The sequence below is a fragment of the Theropithecus gelada genome, chromosome 6 (genome assembly GCF_003255815.1).
Source record: "Theropithecus gelada isolate Dixy chromosome 6, Tgel_1.0, whole genome shotgun sequence".
In the NCBI taxonomy this organism is placed as follows: domain Eukaryota; kingdom Metazoa; phylum Chordata; class Mammalia; order Primates; family Cercopithecidae; genus Theropithecus; species Theropithecus gelada.
In genome coordinates this window covers 1,296,012-1,310,440 of record NC_037673.1, presented here as the reverse complement: position 1 = coordinate 1,310,440, position 14,429 = coordinate 1,296,012, and the positions used below count along the sequence as shown (strand labels likewise).

General features: G+C 45.3%; 1 protein-coding gene across 1 annotated transcript in view; it reads left to right on the top strand.

Annotated features, from left to right (window-relative positions):
- Window positions 1–14,429, top strand: part of PLEKHG4B (pleckstrin homology and RhoGEF domain containing G4B) — an 83,445-nt gene that overhangs the window by 31,322 nt on the left and 37,694 nt on the right. Inside the window, exon 3 of the mRNA XM_025387986.1 lies at window positions 13,072–14,299. Within this exon, the coding sequence (XP_025243771.1) occupies window positions 13,072–14,299 (1,228 nt within the window). The remainder of the gene's footprint in view (window positions 1–13,071; window positions 14,300–14,429) is intronic.

The window sequence follows — 14,429 nt, the reverse complement described above, 5'->3', positions numbered from 1 at the left end:
GCAAAAGAAGGGAAGATGGAGCTGCCATTTGGAACATGTCTGGTCCCAGGTAGCCTTTTCCTATTGACACAACTGCCAACATTTACCTGTGTGAGCTTCCAGCTTACTTGTCTATGTCTGCAACTCGATTTTAAAGGCTGCTATTTGTTAGAAAAGAAAATTATTTGGGAGCTGCTTTTCATTGAAAGGAAACATTACTAGACTTTCTTTCCCTCACTATCTGCCTAATTTCTTCTTAATTCCTAGATCATTGTTTCTGCTTATTGTTGGGTATTAATATTATTATTATTATAGGCTGCATCTGTGCCAAGGCCCAGCCCGAGGTGCAACCTTAAGGTCATTTCAGTTCCTTCTGACCCTGGTCCTTTCTTTGAGCATACTTGGTCATTTTCTAATTTTCCTTGTATATGCATTTTTTTTAAATGTCCTAGTCTTTAATGTCTGGCTCACAGAAGGGGAAAAGAGAAAAAAATGAAAGGAGGGGCAAAAGGGCACCACCTCTTTAACCGCCTGGAAGTCACTTCAGTGGCAGTGGTGGGTGGCGGCCGAACGGTGGGAAAGGTGCAACCACACTGGTCTTGTACCTCTTTGTCTGCATCTCTGTGGTCACCAGCCACGGTGATCAGAGCACTGTTAAGGAAAAGAGTCAAACTCTGTAAAATGTTTGAAGAGATTTATTCTGAGCCAAACACGAGAGACCATGGCCCCTGATACAGCCCTCAGGAGGTCCTGAGAACATGGGCCCAAGGCGGCTGGTGCAGCTTGGTTTTATACATTTTAGGAGTATTGAGACATCAATCAAATACATTTAAGAAATACATTGGTTTGGTCCAGAAAGCCAGGACAACTAAGGGGTTTGGTGAATTTAAACTTTTTCTGGCTGACAATGGGTTGAGTTCTTCTAAAGACCTGGGATCAACAGAACGGAGCTGTTCAGCTAAAGATAAAAGATTGTGGAGACAAAGGTTCTTTTGAATCTTATAGTGGCTGCCCTTAGGGACAATAGATGACAAATGTTTCCATTCAGACCTTTAAAAGGTACTAGATTTTAGTTAATCTCTTCAGGATTGGGAGGCCTGGAAGAAAAGGGTCTAGCTATGTTAATAGAGAGTCTTCACAGGTACAAATTTTCCCCCACAAAGGACAGCGTTGCAGGCCCATTTCAAAATATGGCAAAGAAACGTGTTTTGCGGTAAAATATTTTGACTTTCTTCTTTGTCACATGATGTTATGCCAGAGTCAGATGGAAAGTAAGTTGTGATCTGTAGGCTTAGATAAAAGGCCCATGATGAGAATTTATGGTTTGTAGGGCATGAGCTTCCCAGACTCCTCAGATAGGCATTTAGGCAAGATAAAAAAAAAAAAAAAAAAAAAAAATCAGAGCTTAGTCCTCAGCACTGATCCACTGTATTTGGATGACAGGAGTTTGTCTTTTTTATTTCTTGGGGTTTTGTGGACACTTTGGTTCTTGCAGGCTGCTCCAGGAACAAATGTACAGCTGCCTGTGGGGCTAGAGGTGGGGCTGCCTGCAGGTCCAAGAGCTGAAAAGGACCACCATCAACCACTTCTAGTAGACGCCAGAGTTCCAGAACAGTGACGGCAGACAGATTCTGCCAGTGCAGGTGTTGTCCAGATGGGGAGACAGACTTCAGGTGTCTCCTCCTCCACCGTCTTCCCAGAATCCTCCTCGCAACTGGGATATTTTGGAAAAAAAAAAAAAATCTGGACAGGTTCTACATTCATATTTCTTCCTTAAGGTTTTTAAATTCTTGCTGCATTTTCAAGATACTGTAAGACAAAACAGTATAGGTATGGTTAACTCAAGAAAGATGGTAGAGCTCTTCAATTCAGCAGATAATGCTTGGGGCCTCCTGTTCTCGTCAGGGTCCTATCAGGAGACAAACACCACACAGAAATTTAATCAGGAGAGCGTCATGCGGAGAGCTGTTATCTAGTAACAGGATGAACCATAAAGGGTGTAAACCAGAAATGAAATTCTAAGTCCCCAAACCAACTGAACAGACCCCCCACTCCCTTGGCCAAGTGGATCCCAAAGAAACTGGAAGAACGAGTTCAGGCCATGAAGGAAGGGGTTCAGACAGGCCTTGTCATTCTGTCATGCACGTCTGCGTGAAGAGACCAGCAAACAGGCTTCGCGTGAGCAATGAAGCTTTTTAATCACCTGGGTGCAGGCAGGCTGAGTCCGAAAAGAGAGTCAGCGAAGGGAGATAAGGGTGGGGCCGTTTTATAGGATTTGGGTAGGTAAAGGAAAATTACAGTCAAAGGGGGGTTGTTCTCCGGCGGGCAGGAGTGGGGGTTACAAGGTGCTCAGTGGGGGAGCGTTTTGAGCCCGGATGAGCCCAGAAAAGGACTTGCACTAGGTAATGTCATCACTTAAGGCAAGGACCGGCCATTTTCACTTCGTTTGTGGTGGAATGTCATCGGTTAAGGCGAGACAGGGCATTTTCACTTCTTTTGTGATTCTTCAGTTAACTTCAGGCCATCTGGGAGTATCCGTGCAAGTCACAGGGGATGCGATGGCTTGGCTTGGGCTCAGAGGCCTGACACATCCCCCCTCCCTTTGGAGCTTAGGTACAACTGACCAGCATTGGTATTAAAATAGACATCAAAAGACTCACAAAACAGATTCTGCAGCAATAAGATACCAACTCTGAACCTGTGGCGTCACATGACAACAGGCCCTGAGGAAATGAAATTATTTTACTCCAAAATAGATTTATTTGCCATATTCTGAAGTGGCCTTGCAAAACTGTCCCTTGTGGGGGATATTTGCATTCTGTAGAGAGTCTCCTTCCCTTTCTAGGTCTTCTCCTCACCCAGGAGAGGAGTTTATCCAAGAGTCTGACACATTTTAAGGTACAAAAGGAGACGTTTGCCGTCATTCTCACTGGAGCCTGCTGCTTAGAAGCTTTGTCGACAGAACAAGAGCCTTGGCTTTATCCCCCTTTTGTCTTAACTCGAGCGTTTCCTTCTACTGACTTCAGTTCTTTGGGCAGAGCTTACCTCTTCCAGCCAGCTGCTAATCAGAAAAATTCTGAGTCCACCGCCCCCACGCTCCCCCTTTGAGATGTCCTGCCTTCCTGGGTGGATCCAATATGTACCTTACATGTACTGATGTATGTCTTTACCTGTAACTTCAATCTCCCTAAAATGTATAAAACCAAGCTGTAACTAGACCAACTCAGGCACACGTTCTCAGGGTCTCTTGAGGGTGTACCCCAGGCGGTGGTCACTTACACTTGGCTCAGAGTAAGCCTCTTTAAATACTTCATAGAGCTTCGCTGTCTTCATCAACAAGGGTCAGTGAGAGCTATGAAGTATTCCCTAGGACTAAGGGAGAGCTCCCAAAGAGGAAGTAAGCCTTCCCTAGCCCCCATCAAGATAGTGGTGGGCGAATGTGCATTATGTATTTGAAGCTAAAATAAACTACTTAGGGTATGTACGACCATTCTTTTTCACTCATTGCCTGCCTTAATGAACTAATTGCCAGTCCTGACCACTCACAGCTGGAGGCTTCAAAGGATGCACAACTTAGAACGTTGCCAAGTAGGCAGTAAAATCAGTGGGCAAGAGGACAGGCTTCACCCGGAATGTGATTAAGAGTCACACATGCTCGTAAGTCACTCAGGAAAATGTCTGTGTAGGTTTTCCCACCCAAGAGCACATTAAATCCAGATGTCAGAGTGAATATGGAGAGAGAGTGAGAGAGAGAGAGAGAGAGAGACAGAGAGAGAGAGAGACAGAGAGAGAGAGAAAGGAACATGCTTTCTCATCAGAAAAAGACAGACTTACTTGGCTCAAGCAGAGAGTGACACCACAAAGAGAAGGAAATTGGTTGATGGCAGAAACATCTAGAGAATTTACGATTCAAAAACATCAGAAGAAAAAACAAACCAAATGAAAGCTATTCTTTATATTGTCTTTGCCGAGGGCTTATAAGCATAAGCGAAACACTGAGAGCCAATAGAAAACTTGGCAGACTTGAAGAGATAATTTACAGAAGAGATGTTACAATTTAACATCTAAAAAATACATAAGGAAATGGTAATGAAATAATATTAAGCCAAAAAAGAAGTGTAAATTTGTTTCATACCACAGTAGAGGGAAGCTCATCCCTTAGTGCCGCCTCATGCCCTGGGAGGTCACCTGTCCCATTGCCCAGAATGAAGCTGAACTTTTAGGAATACTCACATTCCTGGTGTGATATGCCTTTGTTGTGATCGAAGCCTGTTCATTGTCTCAGGAATTTCAGGCTCCTGGACAGCTTTGTGAAAGCTCGTTGTAAAGAAGGACCCTTTGCTTGTTTTTAGCAGCTGAGCTGCAGCACGTGAACAGTGAAGTCCAGTGGCCTCCTTTGAAATAAGAAAATCTAGTTCTGACACTCTCCTTGACGCTGTGTCGAAACAACTTGAGTGCGCCACTTAGAGAAGGCATCAAAATGAGAGAAAGATTTACCCTGTATGATCTGTAGTTTTCTCAGGACTGGAGCTATTCAGAACATGACCACAAGATTTATCGTATCTGGTCTAATTTGGCAGCAATTCCAGGGTAGCCAAAAGATGTACAATCTAAACCATGGCTAGTTTGGCCGAGGAGAATCACAGAATTCTGAATTGTATTGAGGCAAAGAAGAATAGTGTTCTCTCTCTCTCTGTTTCCTTTTCAAAGCCGTGATGTACATTCCACTTGGAATACTCTTGTCATAGTTCAGTTGTTCATGTTACGTACATTATTATGAAATCACGGCTGATGCCCCACCCCTCTGCAGGTTCCCCCTGAAGAAGCTGGTGCTTTTTTTTTTTTTTTTAAATACTTTAAGTTCTAGGGTACATGTGCACAACGTGCAGGTTTGTTACATAGGTATACATGTGCCATGTTGGTGTGCTGCACCCATCAACTCGTCATTTGCATTAGGTATTTCTCCTAATTCTATCCCTTCCCCAGCCCCCCAGCCCCGACAGGCCCTGGTGTGTGATGTTCCCCACCCTGTGTCCAAGTGTTCTCATTGTTCAGTTCCCGCCTATGACCGAGAACATGCGGTTTTTGGTTTTCTGTCCTTGTGATAGTTTGCTGAAAATAATGGTTTCCAGCTTCATCCATATCCCTGCAAAGGACATGAACTTACGCTTTTTTATGACTGCATAGTATTCCATGGTGTATATGTGCCACATTTTCTTAATCCAGTCTATCACTGATGGACATTTGGGTTGGTTCCAAGTCTTTGCTATTGTGAATAGTGCCGCAATAAACATACATGTGCATGTGTCTTCATAGTAGAATGATTTATGATCCTTTGGGTATATACCCAGTAATGGGATCGCTGGATCAAATGGTATTTCTGGTTCTAGATCCTTGAGGAACTGCCACACTGTCTTCCACAACGGTTGAACTTATACTCCCACCAACAGTGTAAAAGTGTTCCTATTTCTCCACAGCCTCTCCAGCATCTGTCGTTTCCTGACGTTTTAATGTTCGCCATTCTAACTGGCATGAGATGGTATCTCAATGTGGTTTTGATTTGCATTTCTGTGATGACCAGTGATGATGAGCATTTTTTCATGTTTCTGTTGGCTGCATAAATGGAAGAAGCTTCTTCTGATCATCTCAATTGATACAGAAAAAGCATTCGACAAAATTCAACACCCTTTCATGATAAAAACAAAATACTCTAGGAATAAAAGGAAACTATCTCAACATAATAAAAGCCATATGTATAAAACCCACAATGAATATTGTCCTCAGTGGTGGGAGACTGAACGCTTTTCCACTGATATCAGGAACAAAGATACGCACTTTCACCACTTCTATTCAACATGGTATTTGAGGTTCTTCCCAGAGTAGCTAGGCAAGGAAAAAAAAAAAAAGTAAAAGGCATCCAAACTGGAAATTAAGAAGTAAAATTATCTGTTTGTAGATGACATGATCTTATATGTGGAAAACCCTAAAGATTTTATAAAAACTTTAGCTATTAGTTCTTTGTTGGATATATAGATTGCAAAGATTTTCTCCCACTCTGTGGGTCATCTGTTTGCTGATTATTTCTTTTGTTGTGCAGAAGCTTTGTACTTTAATAAAGTCCCATCTATTTATCTTTGTTTTTGTTGCATTTGCTTTTGGGTTCTTGGTCATGAAGTTTTTGCCTAAGCCAATGTCTAGAAGGGTTTTTTCTGATATTATCTTTTAGAATGTTTATGGTTTCTGGTCTTAGATTTAAGTCTTTCATCCATCTTCAATTGATTTTTGTATAAGTTGAGAGATGAGGATCCAGTTTTACTCTTCTACATGTGGCTGCCAATTATCCCAGCACCATCTGTTGAATAGGGTGTCCTTTCCCCACTTTCTGTTTTTGTTTGCTTTGAGGAAGATCAGTTGGCTGTATTTGGGTTTATTTCTGGGTTCTCTATTCTGTTCCATTGGTCTGTACACCTATTTTTATACCAGTCCCACGCTGTTTTGGTGACTCTGGCCTCATAGTATGGTTTGAAGTTGGGCGACGTGATGCCTCCAGATTTGTTCTTTTTGCTTAGTCTTGCTTTGGCTGTGTGGGGTCTTTGTTGGTTCCATATGAATTTAGGATTGTTTTTTCTCATTCTGTCAGTAATGATGGTGGTATTTTGATGGTAATTGCATTGAATTTGTAAATTGCTTTTGGCAGTTTGGTCATTTCACAGTGTTGATTCTACCCATTCGTGAACATGGGATGTGTTTCCATTTGTTTGTGTCATCCATGATTTCTTTCAGCGGTGTTTTGTAGTTTTCCTTGTAGAGGTCTTTCACCTCCTTAGTTAGGTATATTCCTAGTATTTTAATTTTTTGCAGCTATTATAAAAGGGGTTGAGTTCTTAATTTGATTCTCAGCTTTATCATTGTTAGTGTATAGTAGAGCTACTGATTTGCATACATTAATTTTGTGTCCTGAAACTTTGCTGAATTCATTTGCCAGTTCATGGAGCTTTTTGGATCAATCTTTAGAGTTTTCTAGGTATATGACCATATCATCAACCAAAAACAACAGTTTGACTTCCTCTGTACTGATTTGGATGCCCTTTATTTTTTTCTGTTGTCTGACTAATATCCAGACTCTACAAGAAATGCAAACAAATCAGCAAGAAAAAAAAATAAACAATCCCATCAAAAAGTGGGCTAAGGATATGAACAGACAGTTCTCAAAAGAAGATATACAGATGACCAACAAATATATGAAAAATGTTCAACATCACTTATTATCAGGGAAATGCAAATCAAAACCACAATGTGATACCACCTTACTCATGCAAGAATGGCCATAATCAAAAAATAATAGATATTGGCATGGATGTGGTAAAGAGGGAACAGTTTTACAGTTGTTGGGAATGTAAACTAATAAAACCACTATGGAAAACAGTGTGGAGATTCCTTAAAGAACTAAAAGTAGATCTACCATTTAATCCAGCAAATCACACTTTTGGGTATCTACCCAGAGGAAAAGAAGTTGTTATACAAAAAAAACACTTGCACACACATGTTTATAGCAGCACAATTTGTAACTGCAAAAATATGAAACCAGCTCAAATGCCCACCAATCAATGAGTGGATAAAATGTGAGAGATATATACCTATATGTATAGATATAGATATAGATATATGATGGAATATATATGAGATGGAATATATATAAGATAGAATATATATAATAGAATATATATGATAGAATATATATATATTTATATATGATGGAATACTACTCAGCCATAAAAAGGAACAAAATAATGGCATTTGCAGCAACCTGGATGGAAGTGGAGACCATTATTCTAAGTGAAATAACCAAGACTGGAAAACCAGACATTGTATGTTCTCACTCGTAAGTGGCAGCTAAGCTATGAGAATGCAAAGGCATAAGAATAATACAGTGGACTTTGGGGAGTCGTGGGAAAGGGTGGGAGGTGGGTGAGGGATAAAAGACTGCACATTGGGTACACCCTCCACTGTGATGAGTGCACCAAAATCTCAGAAATCACCACTAAAGAACTTATTCATGTAACCAAACACCACCTGTTCTCCGGAACACTTATTGAAATAAAAAAAAAAAATGAAGGCCAGGCATGGTGGGTCATGCCTGTGATCCCAGCACTTTGGGAGGCTGAGGCAGGTAGATCACTTGAGGTCAGGAGTTCAAGACCATCCTAGCCAACATGGTGAAACCTCCTCTCTACTAAAAATACAAAAATTAGCTGGGTACGGTGGCGTGTGCCTGTAGTCCCAGCTCCTCGGATGGCTAAGGGACGAGAATCACTTGAACTTGGGAGGCGGAGGTTGCAGTGAGCTGAGACTGTGCCACTGCACTGCAGCCTGGGGAACAGAGTGAGACTCTGTCTCAAAAAAAAAAAAGAAAAAAGAAATAGAAAAGAAAAACCTGTTAGAAATAGTAATTCATCAAAGTTTGAGGATACAAAATCAACACACAAAAATCAGTTGTGTTTCTATACACTTACAATGAGCAATCCAAAGATTAAGAAAACAATTTCAGGCCGGACGTGGTGGCTCACGCCTGTAATCCCAGCACTTTGGGAGGCTGAGGCAGGCGGATAACCAGGTCAGGAGATTGAGACCATCCTGGCTAACATGGTGAAACCCCATCTCTACTAAAAATACAAAAAATTAGCTGGGCATGGTGACGGGCGCCTGTAGTCCCAGCTACTAGGGAGGCTGAGGCAGGAGAATGGTGTGAACCCGGGAGGCAGAGCTTGCAGTGAGCTGAGATCGCGCCACTGTACTCCAGCCTGGGCAACAGAGCAAGGCTCCACCTCAAAAAAAAAAAAAATTCATTTATAATAGTATTAAAAAGAATGAAATACCTAGGAATAAATTTAACTAAAAAAGTAAAAGACTTGTTCACTGAAAATACAAAACATTGCTGAAAGAAATTAAAGAAGATGTAAATAATTTTAAACACATCCCATGTTCATGAATTGGAAGACTTAATATTGTAAAATAGACTGGGTGCAGTGGCTCACGCCTGTAATCCCAGCATTTTGGGAGGCCGAGGCGGGTGGATCACCAGGTCAGGAGATCGAGACCATCCTGGCTAACACAGTGAAACCCCATCTCTACTGAAAATATAAAAAAATTAGTTGGGCGTGGTGGCAGTCGCCTGTAGTCCCAGCTACTGGGGAGGCTGAGGCAGGAGAATGGCGTAAACCCGGGAGGCGGAGCTTGCAGTGAGCTGAGATCGCGCCACTGCACTCCAGCCTGGGTGACAAAGCGAGACTCCGTCTCAAAAAAAAAAAAAAATATATATATATATATATATAGAGAGAGAGAGAGAGAGAGAGAGTAAAATGTCAGTACTATCCAAAGTGATCTACAGATTCAGTGCAATCCTATTAAAGTCCCAATGGTGTTTTTTGCAGAAATAGAAAAGCCCATCTTAAAACTCATGTGGAATCTCAGGAGACCCCAGATAGCCAAAACAATCTTGAAAAAAAGAAAAGTTGGAGGACTCACACTTCCTGATTTTAAAACTTAGTACAAAACTACAGTAATCAAAGCAGTGTGACACTGGCATAAAAACAGACACATAGACCAGTGGAATGGAATAGAGAGCCCAGTAATAAACCCTCACATATATGGCTAAGTGATGTTCTACAGGGGTGCCAAGACTATTCACTGGGGAAGATAGTCTTTTCAATCAGTGGTGCTTGGAAAACTGGATATCCACATGCAAAAGAATGAAGTAGGGCCCTTACCTAAACCCCATTTACAAAAACTCACTCAAAACGATCAAAGACCTAAATGTGAGAACTATATCTCTTAGAGTAAAACATAGAGGAAAAGCTTTGTGACATCTGATTTGGCAAAGATTTTTTAGATATGACACCAAAGGCACAACCATCAAAAGTGAAAAATAAATTAGGCTTCATCGCATTTTTAAAAAGGGTACCATTGCATAAAAAGGGCCTTATTGACACAGTGTAAAAGCAGCCCTCAGAATGGGGGAAATATTTGCACATTGTGTATCTGATAAGGGATTAATATCCAGAATGAATGAAGAACTCCAAAAGCTCAACAACAAAAATAATGCAAATCAAAAACGGGTAGAGGGCTGAGCAGGTATTTCTCCAAAACAAATATACAAGTGGCCAATAAGCCCGTGAAGAGATGCTCAACATGATTAATCAGGAGGGAAACAGAAATCAAAGCCTCAGTTAGACACCACTTCCCATCCATTGTGATAGCTACTGTTAAAGGAAAAACACCACCGGGAAACAAGTGCTTGCAACAGTGTGGAGACATTGGGGTCCTTGTGCATGGTTGGTGATGACGTAAAATGGTGCAGCTGCTGTGCATGGTTGGTGATGACGTAAAATGGTGCAGCTGCTGTGGAAACAGTTCTTCAAAAGAGTGAACACAGAATCACCCTGTGATCCGGCAGTTCCACTTCTGGGCACCTACCCAAAAGAATGGACATCAGGGATTTAAACAGGTATTTGTCCACCTGTATTGACAGCAGCATTATTCACAATAGACAAAAGGTGGAAACAACCCCAGTATTCGTGGATGGACGAACAAAATGTAGTGTGTACACATAATAGAATATTATGCAACGCTGTGGATGGATAAATGGATAACAAAGCGTAGTATGTATACACAGTGGAATATTATGCAACCCTCAGAAGGAGTGCAGTTCCAATACGTGCTACCTGCGGCATGGATAGACCTTGAGGATACTGTGCCAACGGATAGGAGCCAGTACTGGAAGGACAAATGTTGGATGATTCCACTTGTGGAAGTAGTTAGTCAAATTCATTGAGACAGGAAGTGGAATGGTGGGTACCGGGGGCTCAGGGGCAGGGGAATGGTGAGCTGGTGTTTGATGGGTTCACTGTTTCAGTTTGGGAAGATGGAAAGTTCTGGAGATGGATGGTGGTGATAGTTACATAACTGTGTGAATGTACTTAATGCCACTGAACTGTACCCCATAATCATGGTTATGCTGGTGAACTTCACATTATATCTGTTTTAACACTCACACGTGCACACACACCCTCCTCCCCACAGTCTCTGACTTCCCTCCTGCTCTGGGCTGTGCCACTGCGCTAACCCGGACCAGTTCCCTTCCACAGCGAAGAAACCCTATGCATGTTGGAAATAGGGTTTGTCTCATCAAATATTTGATATGTAGAGACTTGTAGACCCCTATGGGAGGGCAAAAGACATGCAAGGCTCCAACACCCTCCCACTTCTGTTTTCTAACACTGAAAAAAATCTGGTAGTGCAATTACAAGGACAAGTCACAATGATTTTTTCAACAGTCGTGCATTTTACATCAAATCACCTCTTCACGGGAACATGTCCTGGGCACTAGTACAGCTGTGCCAGGCAATAGGATCGGGGACGGGCTCTGGGGTCAGACTCAGGGAGGTCCTCATGGACCAGCAGGTACCTGTCTCTTCTGGGGTGAAACCTGTGGAGAGGCCGGAGGTGGCCCCACCAGGTGTCCAGCCCAGGACACAGCTCCTCAGACAGGCTGCCTCGCAGCACCTGGGAGGGTGTCAGGAGCTGCTTCTTGAATGGCTTGCTCACCAAGGTGAGGAACACGCGCAGACGTTTCTGAAAACTGGGTGGGCCAATGTCTGCATGGACTGTGGGTCTAGAGTGCAGCAGCTCCAGGGCCCGCCCTTACATCAGACAATTAAATGACCACTTGGATTTGCCAGTGGCTCACAGAAGACCCTGGGACGCACCCCCCCCCTCCCCCCCCCCCCAGCTAATTTCTTCCCTCTGAAGTAGATGAATATTTTCTAGTTTTCTGCATTATGTTACTTTCATCTATTCAGGTTATTTTCTGAAATGAGGGTGTAACTTTACATTCTTTAAGTCAGATTTGCCGTATCAATGATGGCTCTGTTTTATGCCCCTGTTCGGTATGTCCTTCCCTTGAGTGAAGTTTGAGCTTAAATTCTGATAAAAGTTGAGGAACTTGTTTTCACTTCCCTCAGCCACCTAGGATGCTCATACTCGATTTTACATTCCAAGAATTCAAGCCCAGTAAGATGAAAATGATTAGAAAAAGGCTTTTGAGAATAACCTTTCACCATCTGAATATGTGTCCCTTTCAGTGGCAAATGCACTTTCAAGTGTTTAGTGCATTTTTATTGCCATTCTGGAAAGCTGGGACGGTGACTTCCGTGGAGTCCCTGAGGCCAGCATAGTAAAGCTGAGCTGCGAGTGGGAAAAGACACTCACGTCTCAGGCCTGTTTGTTACCAGCGCAACACGTGATTGGTGGGTAGGCTGAACATGAACTTGGTGTAAGATTCTCTAGAAGCAACTGAAACCCAGGCGGGGCTCTAGGCCCCAAGATGTTTACTGTATTTTAGTTTGTCAGAGCAAAATTTGGGGAAAATAAATACCCAACAGTTACGTGATCTGTCTGCAGTTTCTAACAGCACAGGAAATGCTCGTGAAATCACGCTGGGTGAAAACAGCTAAAGTACACAGTTGTAAATGGAGTGGGATCTCAGCTAAAGGGAACGGAGAAAATTCTGAAGTGAAATTCACCAGCATCCTGGCACCCGCACTCCTCGCTGAGGAGGCCGAGGTAGCGCCCGCAGCAGCCGGGAGCCGCAGGGAACACCGGAAGTGCAGAGAAGGGAGCCCCCCCTTAGGGTGGTCCTGACCAGGGCTGGCAGGGGCAAGTGTGGACGCCCGGCCCCTTGCCCAGGCTGGGACCACTCTGAGGGACAACTCACCCTTCGGAGCGCCTGGTGGGCTCTGGCTCTGACCCTCGAGCAGCCTCCTCTCCCCTGTCCTGCCCACCTACCCCCAGCCTCCAGGTAGAACTATACAATTGCTTTTATAACTGACCCCTGAACCAAAGAGAAGCCCATGATTTTTCTAGTCCTAATGACCTGTTTTATGTTCCAAGGGACAGTGCATCCCAGTCCCCGTGAGACGCCTTCCCTGTGGGAGCTCAGTCACTGACCTTCCCCTGAGAGGTGGAGACCCAGGGCACGGAGGAGCCCAGGCCATGGCCATGCCCACCACTAACCTCCTTTCTCTCTTGTCTCAGGCCAGGTACAGGGGTCTGGTCTTCCTGCACCCAGGTTGGCCGCTGTGTGCCCATGAGAAGGTGGTGGTGCAGCTGGCGTCCCTGCACGGAGTCCGGCTCCAGCCAGGGGACTTCTACCTGCAGGTCACATCGGCGGGGAAGCAGTCAGCTAGACTGGTCTTGAAATGCCTGTCCCGGCTGGGAAGGGGCATAGAGGAAGTCACCATCCCTGAGGCCATGTATGGCTGTGTCTTCACGGGGGCATTCCTGGAGTGGGTGAACCAGGAACGGAGCCACGTTCCCCTGCGCACCTGCTTGCTGACCTCAGGCTTGGCTGTCCACCGAGCCCCGTGGAGCGACATCACTAACCCTGTCTTTGTCCCCAGCCCTGGAGCCATCCTGCAGAGCTGCTCCAGCTGCACAGGTCCTGAGCAGCTGCCCAGCAGCCCCTCAGAGGCCCCAGCCCCCACCCAAGCCATGGCAGGCCCCCATTTCCAGGGAAGCACCCCTTCCCCCGACACCCTGACCCCACCCTGCCGCCAAGGGCGTGTGGGCAGCGACCAGCTCAGGCACCTTCCTTACCCAGAAAGAGCCGAGCTGGGAAGGCCCCGGACCCTGTCTGGAAGCTCAGACAGGGACTTCGAAAAGGTCAGCCCCTCAGAGCAGGGCCCACGGATGCCCCCTGAGAACTGCGGGGGATCGGAGCAGAAGCCGGACCAGGAGGAGGGCCCCAAGACCCTCACCTTCCACACAGACCTGGACATCGCGAGCAGCAGGAGGCGGCCACCAGGGGACTCCAGTTGTGTGCCGCCTAGACGCTGGTTCAGGGAGTCCTACATGGAGGCCCTGCGGAACCCCATGCCCCTGGGCAGCTCTGAGGAGGCCCTCGGGGGCCCGGCCTGCAGCTCCCTGGCTGGAGCCAGCAGGGACAAGGGGACTGGGACAGCAGCCAGTGGGACTCAGGAGGAAACCTCTGGTCCCTGGGGAGACCCCCAGCAGACCCCGAGTCTAGAGAAGGAGAGGCACACGCCCAGCCGGGCAGGTCCAGGAGCCGCAGGGCGGACCCTTCCCAGGAGGTCTCGGTCCCGGGAAAGGGCGCCCAGAAGCTCCGGAGAGGCCCAGGCTGCAGTGGAGGGCCACACCTCCCACCACTCAGCCGGCGCCAGGCCTGCGGGCCACCTAGGTGGACCAGCTGTGGGGACCCCAAACTGTGTCCCAGTAGAGGGTCCCGGCTGCATCAAAGAGGAAGGTAAATGCTCCGTACCCCCACCCCTGCACACCCCACAACCTCCCCGCATACCCCACAACCTCCCCCACACACCCCACAACCTCCCCTGCACACTCCACCCCTCCTCTGCACACCCCACCCTCCCCTGCAC